Below are 18,422 nucleotides of genomic sequence, written 5' to 3' on the forward strand. Positions count from 1 at the left end.
TGTCACCTTAACTTTCTGAATAACAATTTCTCTATAAGACGGCACTAGACCGTCTTTTGTACTAGCTGCCTCGCTGTGTGCTGGGAGGGAGCAGAGCCTTGTGAGTTCCCATTTAACAGAGAGAAGGCTGGGGTTTCAGCAGTTAAGCTTCGGATTCAGAGAGAGGAGGCATTTTTGCTTCCTCGTGTGATACGCTCTGCCGCCGGCTAAAAGTCCAAAAATGTGCTTCTGGACAGGGGTGAAACCTACAACGGTGGAGGATTCTGGGGGTCACATCTAAGAGGAGTTAAGGAGATCGGTCTTGACCAAAAATTTCTCTTTTAACCTCAAAAAGAATTCCCCCTCCCCCCAAAGACCTCAGCTATCTTTGTGTCTTCTCCCCCATCCCTTTGACTTTCTTGCCAGTTCATTTCTATCCTCCTATCCACATTTTCATCATGATGTGTCTTCCTCCTGTCTCCTTTGATTTAATTCCCCACTGCCATCACCCTAACTCAGTCATTAATTTGCTGGCCTCCCTACCAGGCTTTGTCCTGGCCTCTTTTCTTTGATCTCTGCGCTGTCTCTTGGAGATCTCATCCAGTCTTGTGATTTTCTCCCCTCTACCTGGGTGTCTCCCAAATCTGTATCTCTAAGTCCAAATTCTCCCCCCTTTAAGGGGCAGATTTCTTTTTGTTCATTATCTTTGCAGTTAACTAGGTTCTACGTTTGATTTTTCCTGATGTCTCATACCCCTTCTAACCTAGGAGCAAGTCCTGTTCATTCTAGCTCCCGCCTCTCTTGCTTTTAGCTCCTTTGCTTCACTCCCATGCCCCAAACGCAAATTCAGGGCCGGTCGCTTCCTTGACCTGCTGAAACAGGCTTTTTATTGGCCTCTTCCAGTCCATCCTTCTTCATACAGCTAGCCGGCTCTATTCTGTGAAAGGTGACTATGCAGTGCCTCGCTTGCTGCCTCTGGAACAAAAGTCAAAGCCCTTGGCTTGGCTTTTAGGGTCCTCCACACTCTGGCTCCAGCCTATCTTTGGAGTCTCGAGGATCATTCCCACTCTGGCCCGGCTGCAGGCACCCTCGTGAATGTGCCGCTTCCCCCGCCCCATCCCGACTTCATGCATTTGTTCAGGCTTCCCTACTGTCCCACGAGCTTCACCTGTGGGACGTCAAGGGGCACAATTCAGTGCCACCTCCTGTGTGAAGCCTCCTTCCCCCCCCCCCCCCCGAACTACACGTGTTCTCTGTCCTTCAGTTATTTGGTGTTTGATCATTTGTTTGTCTTTGGGATTTGGCGGGCTGAGCTCCGGGAGTTTTAGGTCTAGGATTTCCCTCTCTATTCCCGGGCCACGCTTATAATGGGCTGGGGGCTGGTTTGGAGCTCGGATTTCATCGTTGCCGCTAGAGGAAATGTCCTCTGTCCACGCAGATCCGCCGCTTGCGGCAGCCTGGCGGCTGGGCGGGAATTTTGACTTGCCTGGGAGGATGGGGGGGAGGGAAGGGGGGAAGGAGGAGCGAGGCTGCCCTCCCAGCCTGGAAGCCCCGGCCAAAAGCCAGGCCTTCCAGACTCCGGACCAGTTTACTGGGCGACTCACAATGTGAGCCGAGCCGGAAGGCCCGTCATTTTAGACTAGACTAAACCGAGGCGCCGAGACGAGACGTGACTAGGCCAGGGTGATACTAAGCGAGCAGGTCCGGTCTAGGAGGCGGAGTGGGGGAAGGGGTGGCTCGCGCTTCCGCGCGGTGGCTGCCGCATCTGAGTCGGAGCGAGCGCAGCGGGTGCGAGCCGCCTGTCAGTTTTGTCGGGCGCGCGCGCAGCGTCTCGCGCTCCACGAGCCCGGCTCTGTTCAGACAACCAATCAGAAGCGCGAGTGCTGCTCCGGAGTCCCGCCTCCAGCCTCTGGCCTGCCGTCACGAGCCCTGAAACGTCACGCGTCAGCCAGACGTTAAAGGGGGCCGGCTCTTGGCCCGCACTGCCTCTCGGGACTGAGGCGGGTTCCCTTCAGTCGGTTCTCTCGGCGCTCAGCTGCAGCACGCGGGTTGGAGTCCCGAATTGTGGTCCCCAACATGGCGGACAGCGGCGGTAAGAAAGGCCCGCGACGTTTCGGGACGGAAGGGGCTATTGAGGCCGTTGGGGCCTCCTAGGTTTGGACGTCGTTGACGTCCGTACGGGTGCGGGTCGCGTAGGACCGGGAGCGTTGAGGGGAGGTCGGGCGTATTGCCATCGGTCTGGGCAGGGCCTGATCTTGGAGCGAGGCAGGGCCGGGCTGGGCCGCGCTGCGCGCCTTCTGGAGGGCCCGGGACTGCCGCCTCCGCCTCCCGGACACAGTTCCGCCATGGCTCGGCTCGGTCTGACAGTCGGCTGCCTGTGGCGCGCGGCCCTCCGGGGACTCGGGCCCCCGTTAGCTGACGGACGAGCGGTTGAAACTGCCGGGCTTGGGTAACAGGGAGAGGTAGCAGCTGCCTATGTTACATTTGGTTACTTTGTCATTAGGCGATAGCAGCTGGCGAGTTCGGGGCCCTGGGCTGGGAGGCTGTCAGGCCGGCCGAGCGGAGGGGTCAGAAGAGGACCTGCAGGCCGATCGGGGGAAAGGGGCAGAGTTGGCCGACCAAAAGTTCTGGAGGGGTCTGCGGGCCGATCGGGGGTCCACGTGACCGGGCCAGTCAGGGGAGAAGGGGCACAGGATGCAGAGGAGGGGCCTAGTAAGGCAGGCAGATTGAGGGGAGGGCGGGTTAGTTGGGCAGATGTAAAGTCCTGCCCGCCCCCCACCCCCACCCCCCAGAAGCTACTCTTAGCGTCTGGGTGCCTGTGTATCTCAGGAGGGGCTTTTGGTGTGCTGCTGCCTGCCCCTGCTGCTGCTCGGGACTTTTCCGTTAGAGCATTGGAGAACGAGCCGTTGCAGCCACGTGGTGGCTGGCCCCTGAGGGGAGGGAGCACGTGGGACTGGCCGGCCCCTTGGAGCACTTCTGGTGTCCTTGGGAAGAAGCTTGATCTCGACCCACTTGGTCCAGGATCCTCAATGCCTCAAGTTCATTGGAGTGTTTTTCTTTTTCTTTTAAAGTTGTTATGGTGTCAAAGAAGCACAAGAAAAAAAAGGAGCGCAAAATATTGGGAGACGAAGATATAGCTGTGAGTAGAAGATGCCTTTTCCTTGCCAGTATTTGTTTGCTATTTCTTGTTAGTATTTTGCCATATTTAGAAAATAAATAACAGAATGGTGTGCTCCATGAACAGGCTCGAGCTGGGGTAAGGAGCCAGTAACATCCAGATTTAGATTGTAGTTACTCCTGGCTCATTCAGTATTCCAAGACCCACTTCACAAAATACTTTGCAAACTAAATGGTCCCCCTTCAGTTACTCTGCAGTACTGGAACACACGTACATTTCTCGGGGCTTTTTGTTGTTATTGGTTTTTTTTTTTTTTTTTTTTTAACCTTTTGTTCCTGCTTGGTTCCACGTGCTAGTTCTTAGAACTATAAGCCACCAGAAGAGATTTAGGACCCCTTGTTCAGGCCTTTTTTGTTATTCTGTCTGCGCATAAAGTTTAAATAGAAGTAATTATTGGACTTTTCTATCCTATATTAGGAAATACAGCATGAAGGGGAATTCTTCATCAAACCTGAATCTAAAGTAGTTCATTTGGACACATCTCAGTGGCCCTTACTGCTAAAGGTAAGGAATATAAATGTTATATATCAAATAATTGCCTTTGTTTTCCTATGTAATTTTTTATTGGTTTGTTTTAATTTATTGAATCAATCCTGTGACAATCTAAACCAGTTTTATAAACTGGCTTCCTTTTTTTTTTTTTTTTAATTTGTTATGTCTTCTATAAAACTTCACTGGTAGCTTTTTTTTCTTAAAATAAATTTAAGAGATATTGTATATTATATAATTTAAAAGTTAGGGCATTAAATTTTTCTTTGTGCTATAAGAATTCTCATCTCTTAGCTAAATAGATCGCTTGTATTTTGTTCATAAAGCCTGTCCAAAGAGATTATATCCATATCTACATTTTCAGTGGAGGGCAACGTTATTTTGACAAGCAACCTCTTAGAATCAAATAGCACAGAATTATATCGGCTATTGAAAGCATTTCATTGAAATTCTCTGATACATTAACTTTAAAATGGTGCCAGTTAAGCTTGGAAATCCCTACTTGTAGATAAGAATGTTAGAATTTGGAAACCTAAATATCTGGTAGATACCATAATGCACAAGCAGAAATAATGTATAAAATTCTCAAACCAAATGAGGTCCACAGCATCTGATATCTGCAGTGTGGCAGTTCAGAAAAATGGTTCTGCTTAAGTCAATTTCTGGTTTAGACTTCGGTGGCTTTGTTTATTCATTGGATTTTCATTGTGAGACCAGTTGGTCTTACTGGGTCTAGAAAAGGGTCAGTCAAAAAATTGAGAATTTATTGTTGATTGAGTTTAATTTGTGTCCTATCATCCCTTTTTAGAACTTTGATAAACTAAATGTAAGGACAACTCACTATACTCCCCTCCCTTCTGGATCTAACCCTCTCAAGAGAGAAATTACAGACTATATCAGGTAAGCCATTTTTGCTGGTAGTGACTTCATTACTCTTCAGTTCAAACTTTTCTGTACCCTATCTTCTATTAAAACCATTAAAATATTTGAACCATTTGAAACAATATGCTACCTCTTTCAGTTGGGGAGGGAGAAAGATTGTTTTAACCCTAAACAGATGCCAGAGAGGGGCAGTTTGCGGGTAAAATCGTATTACCACAAAGGGCGTGACTGAAATATGTTCACAAAAGTTGCCTGTGGCACAACACCCGAATAATGGTGTCAAGGAATTCTGTTTAACCAGCGGGTACGACATTACTTCTCCAGTCCCTGATTGGGGATCAGTTGCTCAGTAAATGTACCTGTTTTTTATGTGCTGTTTTCACTTCAGGAAGAGAGGGAGAGAGGGGAGCTGTGTGCAGTGAGAGCTTCACATCTCTTGTGCTTCCCACTGAACAGCAATTACCCTATGGCAATTCTCATCTCTGTATACCTGAAACATTGTAAAACACAACTTGGCTCACCCATATACAACACTGTAACACAGAAAGGCCGGGAGGGGGAGGGGGGGGGGGCGAGGCACAATTCTGAAGTTAGGTTTATAGCCCTTGGACTCCTGGACTCAAGTCACCCAGCACCTGGGGAAGTGCTCTCCAAATGCCAAACCTTATGAAGTCTAGTGGAATTTGTTATACTGAGATTTTCCTTGGATCGCCAAAGCCAATGGCAGGCAAGCACCCACAGCAAGCCAATCGACAATGTGTGCATTCTGCACTGGTCGTGCACAATGTGTGCATTCTACCAGTGCAGAGATTGGTTAGAAATCGATCGGGCGACCGAAAACATAGCTTGTTGCTTGGTCCAGAATCAATCGTTGAATGCATCCTCTTGATTGTCGTCTGTTCTTGGCACTGTGTGTAAAATAATCTGTCCATCTCTATTCTTTTTTTTTTTTTTTTATTATAAATACATTTTTTGTACCAACGCCCATTAAGGATAATTGGGTAAAATCGGGAAGTTTGAAGAGACAAGAGAGCAAAAAGTGTTAATAGCCGACTGACGATGAAACAAACCTCCATGAACCTAGTCCAAGTACCAAAACAGAAGAAACGAAAATATGACGATAGCTAGTCATCCTGACGTGCTGTTATGGTACCAAAATTTTTTAAAAATAGTTCTATGATTTCTTTTTGCACATTACAAAGGCATTTTCAAATAATGCAATGAATTTAGAAACAATTTTTTAATGTGAAAATGTGATGAACTGAAAGAGTCCCCCAAATACTGGCTTATGTAAGTAAAGGGGAATAGGAGAATTGGTGTGAATCAGCCTAAAAGGTGAGCTATCCCTCTGTTATTTCCAGTTATTGAAGAATTGCTGGTAGCAAATCACTTTCTTGCTAAGTTATACTATATTTTCAGAGCAATTTTATTCTCTTGTTTATTTTAAAATCCACATTTCTCTTTGGTGTCATGTAATCACAGGCATTTAAAATCATTTAGAGGCATTTTAACTGGGGTGGGTAGAATTAAACTTGTAAGATGACCTCTTTGGGGTGGTAATCTTGGGGGCCTTGTGCCATGTTAGGAAAGGGGAAAGAGGTGGTATGCTAATATCTTAATTATAAAAAAATTTTCATTCTAGGACAGGTTTCATTAACCTTGACAAACCCTCCAATCCCTCTTCCCATGAGGTAGTTGCGTGGATCCGGCGAATACTCCGTGTTGAGAAGACGGGCCACAGTGGTACTCTGGATCCGAAGGTGACTGGCTGTTTAATTGTATGCATAGAACGAGCTACCCGATTGGTCAAATCCCAGCAAAGTGCAGGTATGTTGGTTTGTTTTGAGGCTTTCTAATCAAGTGAAAAAAGGTGGGGCTTGGTTTAACCCCACAGGCTTTGATGCCAACTCGCAGAACTGCCACTTGAATTGTGTTTCCCTCAGCAGCTTTCTCTTCCGGGACCCTTGTACCGCTGGGAAAGAAGGTGCTCAGGTGTTTCACATATCAGGCGGACCCAACCCAAAGGATTGACCCACATCTCACCTCACTGTCTTTCTCTTTTCAGGCAAAGAGTATGTGGGAGTTATCCGGCTGCATAATGCTATTGAGAGCGAGGTTCAGCTTTCCAGGGTAAGGCTCTGTGGGTATTAATTGCTGTCATTGGGAAATGGTGGGACAGGTCCCTTTTTCTGAGATCATAAGAATCGCATGGCCTTTAACTTAGGCTATTGGCAACTCTCCTGAGCTATGTATTTACTTTTGGTTTTCCTTCAGTAAAATGCAGCTTTCTCAAAGACAAGTGTCTATTTGGCCTAGTGCCTGATCATCTCTTAGAGCTTGTCTTTGATGTTTTTGCAATGGCATCAATAAAATTTAGATTTTGTTTCATTTCATTTCTCTAGCTGTCTAGCTGTGTATGTTGCAGCTTTGTCTGACTTTGGCCAGCTACATTGTCTCTGGCAGTGCACACTCCATGGCCTCACTGTAGCCCTGCTAAGGGCCGCTGGGGATCGTTTTAGATTATATTGGAGATACTAGTCAGCGGGGCTGTTCTGGAGAGATGGTTGTATGTAGTAGCAATCAGTTATTTGATTACTATTCTAAGGCTGTCAGTGTTTGACTTTGTATTTACTTAATGACATACAGGTAAAAAATGTAAAAAGCTGGCATTTAGCACATGCGTACAGTCTTTTTTTTTTTTTTAAATTTAAATTTTATTTTATTTAATAATAACTTTGTATTGACAGAATCCATGCCAGGATAATTTTTTTTTACAACATTATCCCTTGCACTCGCTTATGTTTCGTTTTTTTTCCTCTTCCCCCCCCCCAAGATGGCAAGCAGTCCTATATATGTTAAATATGTTGCAGTATATCGTAGATACAATACATATTTGCAGAACCGAACAGTTCTCCTGTTGCACAGGGAGAATTGGATTCAGAAGGTAAAAATAACTCGGGAAGAAAATCACATTCATTTCCCAGTGTTCCTTCTTTGGGTGTAGCTGTTTCTGTCCATCATTTATCCATTGAAACTCAGGTCTCTTGGTCATAGAAATCCACTTCCATGAGAATACATCCTCATACAATATCGTTGTCGAAGTGTATAATGATCTCCTGGTTCTGCTCATCTCACTTAGCATCAGTCCATGTAGGTCTCTCCAAGCCTCCCTGTATTCATCCTGCTGGTCATTCCTTACAGAGCAATAATATTCCATAACATTCATATACCACAATTTACCCAGCCATTCTCCAATTGATGGATGCGTACACAGTCTTGATGTGTATTGTAGGTGAGGTAGAATTCTTTCAAGAAGAGTGCTTTTTACTTGCTTTGCAAGAGACTTGTTATTTGTCCCTTTATATTCTTCTCTCCTCCCCCCCATAATAAATGGAAATCATTCCTTTCTTCCCCCCCCCCCCCCAAATATAACAGGCATAGAAATTTGGTCATTAAACTCCTCCAAAATTGTCAGGTGTGCTTAAGAACAAAAGTACTCCAAATGGATGTTATTGTTAAATAATGTCTGTGTGAGATCATCAAACACTATTTGAATTTTGGTGCTTCTGGGATTGTCTCAAGATGTGATAATATTGTCTTAGATGGTGTATGTTGTGCTTAAAATGTGTTTCCTTTCAAGGCACTGGAAACTTTGACAGGGGCTCTGTTCCAGCGACCACCTCTTATTGCTGCTGTCAAGAGACAACTCCGAGTACGAACTATCTATGAGAGCAAAATGTTAGAATATGATCCTGAAAAAAGACTAGGTAAATCAGATATCACTATGCTTTAAAAAATGATTAGCAGTATACCACATGGGCCATATCATTCCTTGGAATCTGTTATTGGAAATTCTCTTGTTTCCCGTTGGCATTTAGAAATAATAGAAAAGCACAGTTGTCTGCTTATGGTACAAAGGTGATGTTTTGTGGGTAAGGAAGCCAAGCACATTGGATTATGGCTTTTAAAAGTCTCATCTCCGTATTAGGTATCTTCTGGGTGAGCTGTGAGGCTGGAACATACATTCGAACATTATGTGTCCATGTCGGCTTATTACTTGGAGTTGGAGGCCAGATGCAGGAGCTTCGCCGGATCCGCTCTGGTGTTATGGGGGAGAAGGTATGATTGAAATGTTACAGAGAAGTCTTGTTTCTTCCAGATTTTGGACAGGACTGTTCGATCGGTCCCCATTCACCAAGGTTTTAAATATCCAAAGTGTTGAGTTCAGCACAGGGATTCTCCCCTGTTCTGTTAATTAACTTTGGAACATTAAAGTGGCAGGGGGAAATGAGGATGGAAAAGTTGTTCTGTCCTTTTTGTCACCCAGCCTACAATCTGCTCCTGGTAGAGTGCCTGTGGTGATAGTCCAGGGCCCGGGTCGAGCTGGGACTTTGGTTTCAGCGCATACTCTGGGATCCTTTGGCTATGGATTTATGCTGTTTTACAATATACGTAGGTAAGTATTTTAAAGTTTTCAAAAAAGACATTTTTGTCTTTGAGATTATTGCTTAAAAGAATTTAGTCGGTTGTGAGATGGTAGCAAAGCAAGTTGTGTAAGTTTTGAAGGGTTTTTTCTAGGTGGTAAGTAAAATAAATACCTATGGTACGAGGAGCAAGCAGTTCAGAACAATGGGGTGAGGCACAGCACATATTAATTGTCACCTTATTCCTTGCAGGACCACATGGTGACTATGCATGATGTGTTAGATGCTCAGTGGCAGTATGACAATTATAAGGATGAGGGTTACCTTCGTCGGGTTATTTATCCTCTGGAGAAGCTGCTGACATCCCACAAGCGGCTGGTCATGAAGGACAGTGCGGTATGTTCCACTTCTTCCCGGGCAGACTATTTGTCCTGTGACTGTCTCTGGTTAGGGCTGCTGGGTATTGGGCACACCTACCGTAGGATGGATTTGGGAGGAAAACACTATGGCGGGAGGAAAGGCATGAAGTCTAGTTGAAAAAGAAAAGAGGCAGAAAGCTATGAGCCCCTCCAACTCTAACCTTCTTTCAGTAGAAACCGATTAAGCTTCTTTGCAAGTCAGATCTTTAGGAATAATATTCCATTTCAGAGGGCATCTTGTCTTGTGACCCCTATCTGACCAGTGGGTTGCTCCCCGCCTTCCTTCTGTACCTCTCACTCGCCAGCCAGAACCAGCTTTAGTGATTTCACTCATCTGGCAGCACCTTCTCTGCAACTTTGGTCTGAGAAAGTAGCTTCAAGGGCTGAAGTCACCTGGGATCACCTAAGGTTGTCTAGCTGAGGGCAGCTTCTCTATCCATTGTACCACATTGACTCTTGGGAAAAATGTTGATAGCAAAGGAGAATTAAGAAATGAAGCCTAGAAAGAGGGGTGGGGATGGGTTTGAATATCTTGATTCCCAGCTTCCTTCAGACACTTACTGGTTGTCTAGACCAGAGCTTTTTAAACTTTTTCCATTCAGGCCCCTTTTGCCAAAGAAATGTTTACTTAACTCTGGACATACGGGTACATAAAAATGGGTATGCAAATCAAACAATACTGATAAATCATAATTTTGCAACCACATTCAGTTACAGTGCCCCTGTGGAATCAGGAACCACAGTTTAAGAAACTAATGTGTAGACAAGCACTATAAAATAGAGATAACACCTATTTCAAAAGGTGTTTGTGGGGATCAAATGTATGTAAAGTGCCTTGTAAACAAAAAGAGGTGTATATATACACGTGTTCCCTATGATTAACTCTGCTCTGTTGGAACTCATTGATCAGAGAAGAGAGGTCTGGGGAATGCCCTGAGGATGAGTAGAGAAGAGGACATGTTCTGGGACATTCTGGAAGACGATTAGGGCCGAGTGGTTGAATGAGAACTTTGGGTGGAGCTTCACTTATCTTTAGATGAAGCCACACTTTGGCTGCTACAGCCTCTCAATTAGAAGGCCCTGGAAACAGAGAAAAGTAAAACTTGGGTTTAGGGTTGGAAGAGAGCTTGGAGGGCAAGTTCTCGTAATTCAGGGTCACGGGCTGTTCTTAAATTCTTCCCATGAAGCAAGTCTGGAAGAAGTTATTGCTCTTCCAGAAGCAATGGGGCCCCCAGATGGGAGTCTGGAGTTTTTAACCTGCCACTGAGGACTTTGGGCAAACCTCCCCCACAATTTGATCACTAAATCATAGGATACAGTAATAGATCCTAAAGGATTTTAGTCATTGACTGGTTCCTTAGCTAACAGGGGACAAAAGTGTAATGAAGAGTGCAGTAGTAGAGGGTGAGGGTCCTGGGCCTAGTCAGAAGGCCTGGGTTTGTCACTTAATAAGGATGAGGAAGTGTGGGTGATCTTGGGTTTTGAGCTTTAGTCTCTTCCCCGTAAAACAAGGCAGCTAATTTATAAGTGTCAGTCATTAGGACATTGAACTAAAGCCCAAATGAAGGGCTAGAGTTGGAGATAAAAACTGTGTGGCTATCTCATTGGGGAGGGGTGTTAAGGAAAAAGAAAACAGCATCAAATCTGTTTGGAAGAAAGCTGTATGGAAGGGTTAGGAGTTGGGATTTAGGAAGAAAATGTCTAGAGTTAAAAGCCCTAAGGGCCAGCAAACTAGACACCCTCAGGCCATAAATTTTGGTAGCTGCGTGCATCTGGTCTAACTTGCTGAGGAAGTACCTGCTACCTATTAACAACCTAATTGTAACTCAGAGGAGGCAGCAACATGGCCCAGGTGACACTGAGCTCCTCAGACCAGCAACCCCTGAGGCTTGATTGACTTGCATGGATGGAGCTGTAGTGCAGAGGCAAATGATCATAAAGTACTGCTGATCTTGGGTAGTTCCCCAGGTGTAGTAGAGAGATCTCCACATTCAAGAAAAACAAGCTGGCCTTGGAGCCAGGAAAATCTGACGCTGACTGATGGTGCCTGGGAAAACCCCTAAGATGGTGTAATGATACGCATTGGTAGGGAATCTTTTCTTCTAGGAAATACAATCTAGAGGGAAAAAAACAAAGCAACATTTTATCCCGAAGTTTGGGAGGAACTGAGTTTTTCATCTTAATTTTCTCTAGGTTAATGCCATCTGTTATGGAGCAAAGATCATGCTTCCTGGAGTTCTTCGGTATGAAGATGGCATTGAAGTCAATCAAGAGGTTGTGGTCATCACTACCAAAGGAGAAGCAATTTGTGTGGGTAAGAACTTGGAGCACTATGTTCATCAATCGGTCCCTAGGAATCTGCAAGTATGGGACTAAAAACCTTGCAACTCAACCAGATTTCAGTTCCAGTAAACATTCCCTTTATGTTGGTGGAGTCTAACAGAGGCAAAGAAAGGATTGAAAGCTTATAGCGCTTTTGATGAACTGGTTTTCCCTTTCCCCTTAAGCCACTGAGGAACAGAGCCCTGAGTGGCTGCCCCTCTCTAACTCTTGAGCAGACTCCATTCATTGGAGTGATTTCTTACCCTTCAAGGGTAAGAAAATTGTTTGTCAAGAGTGAAGTCTCTGTAGTCAGACTCCTTAGCTAAAGAGCCCTGGTGCTAGAGAAAGTATTTGTTCTTATGGCATATAGGTTTTTGAGTGGTTTCCCATTCTGATTGTTGCATTAGGCCCCCTAGAGCACTTGAGCTTTGTTGTGGTTTTTAATCCTGTCCTATGTAGCCTCCATGCTCCTCATCTTATTCTGGATCCTTACTTTGTAGGTGTAAGGGAGGGTTAGGGAGGCAGCATCCTGCTTGTAGGAAAAGAATGATGTCAGCACAGGTGGTCCTCAATAGTTTGAGGTTTCAACTACAGAAGAAAAATGGGAGTCTAATCACATATCTTCAAGGCTTTGGCTGAGCTTCAGGAAATGTTTTCAAAGTAACCCATTACAGTTGAGATGCCAGTGGAAGATGATCTTGGGCCCCTTACTTGACAGTGTCCACATTTGTGGTCATTTGAATAGAAAATGAGGATCATCAAAAAAGGGTTTGCCTCTGAATATGTGCTCTGCAGGGCTCTGTGAATACTTTGGGAGTTTGATTTATCTATTCCTAAGAAAGTGATAGAAAAAATGGCAAAAAGATTAAAAAACAAAACAAAACGATTTGGACTTGTGTATGTCTATAACGGGTAGTTGTATTTTGCTGTATGTAAATCTGGTGGGTGTTCCCCCCTGCCTTTTATTCTCATTTACTTCCTCTTTGTGCAGCTATTGCCTTGATGACTACAGCAGTGATTTCTACCTGCGACCATGGTATAGTGGCCAAGATTAAGAGAGTGATCATGGAGAGAGACACTTACCCTCGGAAATGGGGTCTGGGCCCAAAGGTGAGTTGACTCCTTTAGTGAACTGGCATTATGAGAGACTCCTTTGATGGCAAGGTTTGAAAAATACTGTAATTTCTTTGGGAAAGCGCTACAGAAATAAATTCTGTCCACTACAATGCACAGCATGGCAGCAGTAGAGACTCCCTGAAAGCTCTACTTAATGACCCAGCCCTTTTTAGGAAAAAGATTGGCCCCATGTTTCTTTGATTTCTTTTGATTAGCTGTTTTTTCTGTTTTGGGAATGAGACTGAATGAAGGATGGTTGCAGTTTGATACCTGCTGAGCAGGATTAACCATTGTAAGGAAGTTGATGCTGTCCGCAGCTACAGGGCTCCCTTATTGAAGGGAAAGACTAACTGTGACAGCTCTGGCTGCAGGGCCAATTTGTTAACGTGTCCAGAATCTGATGCCACAAGGGTAGGAATCCTTTGTATTTTATGTATAGAAAGGCAACACCATTTGTATCTGAAGTGCCTCCATTTTCTTGGCAGTCACTACTTAGTAGTGGCTTAAAATGTATTTTCAGAATAAGATCTGCCAAATCTGCTGGCAGATTATCTTGATGCTGGAGAAAAATGCTGCCATTGAGAATTCTGCATCTTCAGTCTCTCCCTTCTCCTGTTCTGCCCATCTTCACAAAGCCTTTCCATCCTACTGTTTTGTCTGTTCTTTGTGGATAAACTTGCAGAAGGTGGTCTACGATAATTGAGATCTCTTCCTCTCTCCTCCACCTTCCAACCATGTCACCATCTCACCCAAATCGCTTGCTCCAAAGTTAGCACTGATCTTTTAATTGCCAAATCCAGTGGTCTTTTCTCAATCCTTATCCTTCTTGACCTGGTGCAGGCCCTCATTGCCTCAGCACGCCTGAACGACTGCAATAACCACTGGTAGGTCAGCCTGCCTCTAGCCTTCGTCAGTTACCTGAAGCACACCTTGTGATCAAGAGGCTTCCTTTAGTCTTAAGAATCAAATACAGGAAGCTGTGCTTGTCATTCAAAGTCCTTCATATCCCAGTGTCCCTCCTCCTTACCCTTGCCAATCTTACACCTATGTCCCAGTGGGTGACACTGGCTTCCTGGCTGCTTCACAAACAAGACCCTCCATCTCTTGGCTCTGGGCATTCTGTCCAGTTCTCCCACTTTTCTTTCAAAGGATATAGTGTAAAGTATTTTGTGCCAGGGGGTCTGCCATAGTTCTGTGACCACCTCTTGGCCTGTTTTCTAGCTGTGAAAGTAGGGTGCCGCCTGCCCTGTTGCTTTCAGACTTGAAGGAGATGAAATCTGTGAAATGCTAATAGTTCAAATTTGTAAAATTCACATGATAAGCAGTGCACTTAAGCAGTGCAGAATTGGTTGTATTAGGTTTGTTATTTAATAAAAATTGACTTTTTTGTTCATGAGGCAAGTCAAAAGAAGATGATGATCAAGCAAGGTCTTCTGGATAAGCACGGAAAGCCCAATGCTAGCACACCTACAGCTTGGAAAGAAGACTATGTGGACTACAGGTAAATTGGAGCAGCCTTTGGGTGGGTGGGTGGATGGGGGATTCTTACAAGCCAGGTGGAAGCATCTGGGTGACTAGTATACTAAGTCACAAAGTAGAGATTGCAAATAGAAATGGGCAAATGAAACCACTTAAGCTGGGTGAAATGGTTTCCCTTGGAACCATTCAGAGTCTCTCAGCACGGTGATTGAGGGGCAATGTGGGGAGACAGGCTGAAGTCTGAGTTAGCCATAAAGCAGACAGTTATCCCTTTTTAGTCTTGCTCTTGTGACTTTAGAGGGAGTCAGTCTGCAAAATGAAATGGTGAGCTGCTTCTGTTCAGCATCACAGTGTGTTGATGGTGACTTCAGCTTTGCCAAACATCACCAGATATACTCAAGGACTTCAGTACTTGTAATACTGACATGTTACTGAAAATGACTTCAAAGGCACCACCTCCTTTCTTTCAGTGTAACTGTGAAGCAAGAACCAGGAACATTTGTAGTTGAACCCCTGAAGACAGAGAAGACAAGAAAGGTGACTAAGTAATTCCTTCCTAGCTGTTTAGTTTGTTTAAACCTCCCGTGGGTACACTTGGAAGTGCATCAGGGTGTTGATGCCCCAGTTTCTAAGTTAAGGGTGGGGGCTGTGCTCTGGCAATGGGGTGGGGCTTATCAAGTTCAAGAAAGTGGACATGGAAGGATGGAGGGGAAAAATCGGAACAGAAGCGAGCGCAAGGGATACTGTTGTAAAAAAATTACCCTGGCATGGGTTCTGTCAATATAAAGTTATTATTCAATAAAATAAAATATTAAAAAAGAAAGTGGACATGAAGTGTCACATCAACTGGAGTTGCTAATAAGTCATTCCCAGAGCAAGATCCTAAACAGGAAAGCTCTGTGTGTCTGATTTCAGAATCGGGGTCAAGAATAGATAGGCAAGAGCCACGGTAAGCAGAGTATTTTGGACGTGGGAGATCCGGACAGCAGTATGGGAATACTTTTGTTCCCTGAATGAAGGCGCTCCCTTGAACTGGGAATTGCTGAGCAATGCAAATTTGAAGAATGACTGGTAACGGGGAGTTACCACTGGGCAGACTGTGTGGTTGCCTCAGCTCCATGAGGTTCTCTGCATTTGCTCACTTATCTCGTAGCTAGATAGGAAGCTCAAGAAAACGCTGTGGGTCTAAAGAAGTGTTGCGAGTGTTTCCTCTCTCCCATTTGTCACCATTTTGGTTGGCTGGGATTTCTTTTGGTTAATTCTTTTCAACTTGACTGTTTTTCCTGATCCTTGCTCTAAGGAAAGATTGAGTTTAACATTTTTGTTTTTTAAAATAGCGGAAACGAGAAGGGGACAGTGAAGAGGAAGCCGATGTTGCTCCTGGGTACAGTGATTATAGTGATTATGGGGATTATGGGGAAGAGAATGGCGAAGAGGATGAAGAAAGCAGTGAGGAGGATGCAAGTGGTGAAGTGCAGGAAGAGGAAGAAGAGGAGGAGGAGGAGGAGGAGGAGGAGAAAAAAAAAGTAGTAGGAATAGATAGTGATGGAGGAAGTGTGGAAGAGGAAGATGATGGTGATGAAGTTGCAGCAGGTGATGATGAAGATGAAGAAAGTGAAGACTTTACTCCTCAACTGGAAGTCAGCAAAAAAGGGAAGAAGAAGAAAAACAAAAAAGAAAAAAAATCTAAAGTTGCAGTAGAGAGTAGCAAATCAAAGGAATCGGTATGTATTCTAGATAAATGAGGCTTGCTTGGTTATCACTTAAAGGGAATCCTCGAGATTTTCGAAAGGAAATGCTGTCATATAGGTACTGGGGAAGACTGGCATGGTCGAGTCAACAAGTACACATTAAACATTCAATATGTGCCTGGCACTCGAGTCCAACCTCCAACTTGCTGGCAGGCTTTTTTTTTTTTTTTTTCCAACCCAGTTACGTTGTCCTAATATTTAAGCTATTGCTAATCACACCAACGCTGGCTGGTTCTTTTGGCATTCGGTGAGTGGGCATTGCCACTACAAAGTGTCGGATGTTCGTTATGTAACCAGCTTAACTTTCTTGACCTTTTAGGCCACGGAGAGCACCAAGAAGAAGAAGAAAAAGAAGAAAGCCAGACTAACGACTGAGGATTCCGACTAGTGAGCATCCATTATGGGGGACATGATGGAAGCCTTCACCAGAATAACGCCAACTCTCCACAACCGTTTGAAAGGAAGAGTGGCCAGTGGCTACCATTGACCCTACTACTTGGAATATACTTCTGTATATCTTCTGTGGTGTGGGGATAGAGTAATCCCATCTTGTCCTGTTTTAAGGATATTGGCAAGGGCATGGGTGAGAAAAATATATGCAAAACTGCAGTAGCAGATTCTGTACTATAGCTTACGTTTAGAGCAGCAGGTGGCCAAGCTATCCACATATACCACCTAGTAGCTGTTTGCAGCCATTTTTTTTAATTTGCTCATTTTATCTGTTTTACGTCATGGATTGGGGGTGTTGAAATGTTTTCTTCCTTGTTTTCCTTTGCTGAAAAGTTGATAAAAAGAAGTTGATAAAACATTTTTATGTTTTGCACAAGATAGAAGCCCCCATTGCTAGTGGAGGTTAGCTGTAGTGTGGTCATGTCTAAAGAGGGCCCCAGAACAGCTTCTTAGACTCCCTTGAGTCGCTTTCTTCTCTCCAAACACATCTCCTGGCATGGAATGTGCTTCTTCCCGCAATGCAATAAGTTGTGTGTTGGTGAGCCTCCGAAGAAAAGGGCTCTTGGGACTGTTTGTTCTTCCAGTTCCAAATCTTCTGAGCCACCTTAGATAGAGATGGGTGTTTGCAATGGAATCATCCGTCCTATATATATATATATATAATATATATACACATACACACACATACAATGATTCTGCACCCATCCTCCCTCCCACTCATTTAGTTCAGAGAGGGGGTAAAACAACTAAATGGCTGTAGGGGAGGAGAAAAGTTGTAATTTTTATTTACTTTTTATTAAAAATAATAAAACATAAGAATTAGTTTTTAAGGATTCTTGTCTTTTTTTTGAGGGGGGGAAAGGTGCCAACTTTTGGACAGAACAGGAAGGAAGCAGGAGTTTGAAGTTGTAGTTTGTGTGGGGAACTAGTTTCCTTGACTAAGTTGGAATATTGGACAGACGTGAACCACGACTGGAGGAACAAAACAGTGGGACCTAGTCCTTTTCCCTCCCTTAAAAAGGGATTCCTTCCCCCTGAGGGAGTCAAGACTTGAGTCGAGTAAGCAAGTATATAGTAATATACAATATAGTGTATATACGATTGTATATATACAGTACATATAGTGTATATATAGATACAATATATAATGGCACTCAAGTTCTGTCTTCAAACTGCTGGTTATATAAGCAAACTGGAAGGTAGGTATTTTAATAGGGTACTGATACCCAGGGGTGATAGCGCATAAAAATCCTGTCTCCAACATTTACCATTTCCTAGGCTCTTATGTTTAAGGTTCCCGACCTATTATAATTGAGCATGAAGATTATGCCAATGGGCCTACATATGTAAAGGTTCTGAAAAATGGAAACAAGTTGTATGAGTAGCATTGACCAGGTTTTCTGGATCAAAAGCAGGTGGAAGTTTCCCCAAAAAGTAGGACCATAGTTCTCAGATCACCGAGTATCAGGACTTTTGGACTCCAAAACCAACTTTCTTAAAACTGGACCTTCACCCAAACTTTCCAAAACTAGACCCTCAAGACCTGCAGTTAGTTGTAATCCCTAATTACAGCCAGACTGTGTATTTAATGATTCTGGTCTTCAAATTCTCTGCTGAAAAAGACTTAGGAGGAAAGAAAGGAAATTTTGAAAGTGATTTTTAAGGAACATGTTGGAATTAGGGAATTTAGGACAATTTGGAGAGGTAAAAGGGGGAACAGTGAGAATGGCTCAGAGAGAGTTGATGGGAAGGAAAAGCGTTGAGTTAGCTGAAAAAGTTGATCAGGTTAGTGAGAAGAAAAGAAATCGCTTAGTTACCAAGAAACTATTAAACTGAGGTTTGAAAGGCAACAGCTTCCTAGGGATCTGTTTCCCAAGATTCTTTGGGAAAAAAAAGACTGGAAGTCTCAATTAGCATCGTGTGGACAAGTTTA

General features: G+C 44.0%; 1 protein-coding gene and 2 non-coding genes across 4 annotated transcripts; all 3 read left to right on the top strand.

Moving 5' to 3' along the window:
• Positions 1-1,961: 1,961 nt before the first annotated feature.
• On the top strand, positions 1,962-17,319 carry DKC1 (dyskerin pseudouridine synthase 1). 2 transcript variants are annotated; one of them, XM_051967738.1, is made up of 15 exons: positions 1,962-2,071; positions 3,051-3,118; positions 3,575-3,661; positions 4,455-4,546; positions 6,171-6,355; positions 6,594-6,658; positions 8,169-8,295; positions 8,517-8,647; positions 9,205-9,348; positions 11,565-11,685; positions 12,685-12,803; positions 14,207-14,310; positions 14,759-14,825; positions 15,626-16,012; positions 16,359-17,319. In XM_051967738.1, exons 1-15 carry the CDS (start codon positions 2,056-2,058, stop codon positions 16,425-16,427), a joined length of 1,782 nt encoding a protein of 593 aa, XP_051823698.1. In that variant the 5' UTR covers positions 1,962-2,055; the 3' UTR covers positions 16,428-17,319. The 2 variants fall into 2 exon arrangements, with proteins under 2 accessions (XP_051823698.1, XP_051823699.1); XM_051967739.1 differs by lacking the exons at positions 1,962-2,071; positions 3,051-3,118; positions 3,575-3,661 and adding an exon at positions 5,521-5,677 and having other exon boundaries at positions 4,490-4,546.
• LOC127543289 (small nucleolar RNA SNORA36 family) lies at positions 8,737-8,864 on the top strand. Its single transcript, XR_007949193.1, has one exon. It is a non-coding gene; the product is annotated as a small nucleolar RNA SNORA36 family (small nucleolar RNA).
• On the top strand, positions 14,543-14,674 carry LOC127543294 (small nucleolar RNA SNORA56). Its single transcript, XR_007949196.1, has one exon. It is a non-coding gene; the product is annotated as a small nucleolar RNA SNORA56 (small nucleolar RNA).
• Positions 17,320-18,422: the final 1,103 nt, after the last annotated feature.

The sequence above is a fragment of the Antechinus flavipes genome, chromosome X, assembly GCF_016432865.1.
Source record: "Antechinus flavipes isolate AdamAnt ecotype Samford, QLD, Australia chromosome X, AdamAnt_v2, whole genome shotgun sequence".
In the NCBI taxonomy this organism is placed as follows: domain Eukaryota; kingdom Metazoa; phylum Chordata; class Mammalia; order Dasyuromorphia; family Dasyuridae; genus Antechinus; species Antechinus flavipes.

Excerpts from the sequence above, each read along its gene's own strand:
- DKC1 (XM_051967738.1), top strand. Across the intron at positions 3,662-4,454 it reads AGTGGCCCTTACTGCTAAAG|AACTTTGATAAACTAAATGT; the intron begins GTAAGGAATATA and ends ATCCCTTTTTAG. Across the intron at positions 6,659-8,168 it reads GCGAGGTTCAGCTTTCCAGG|GCACTGGAAACTTTGACAGG; the intron begins GTAAGGCTCTGT and ends TTTCCTTTCAAG.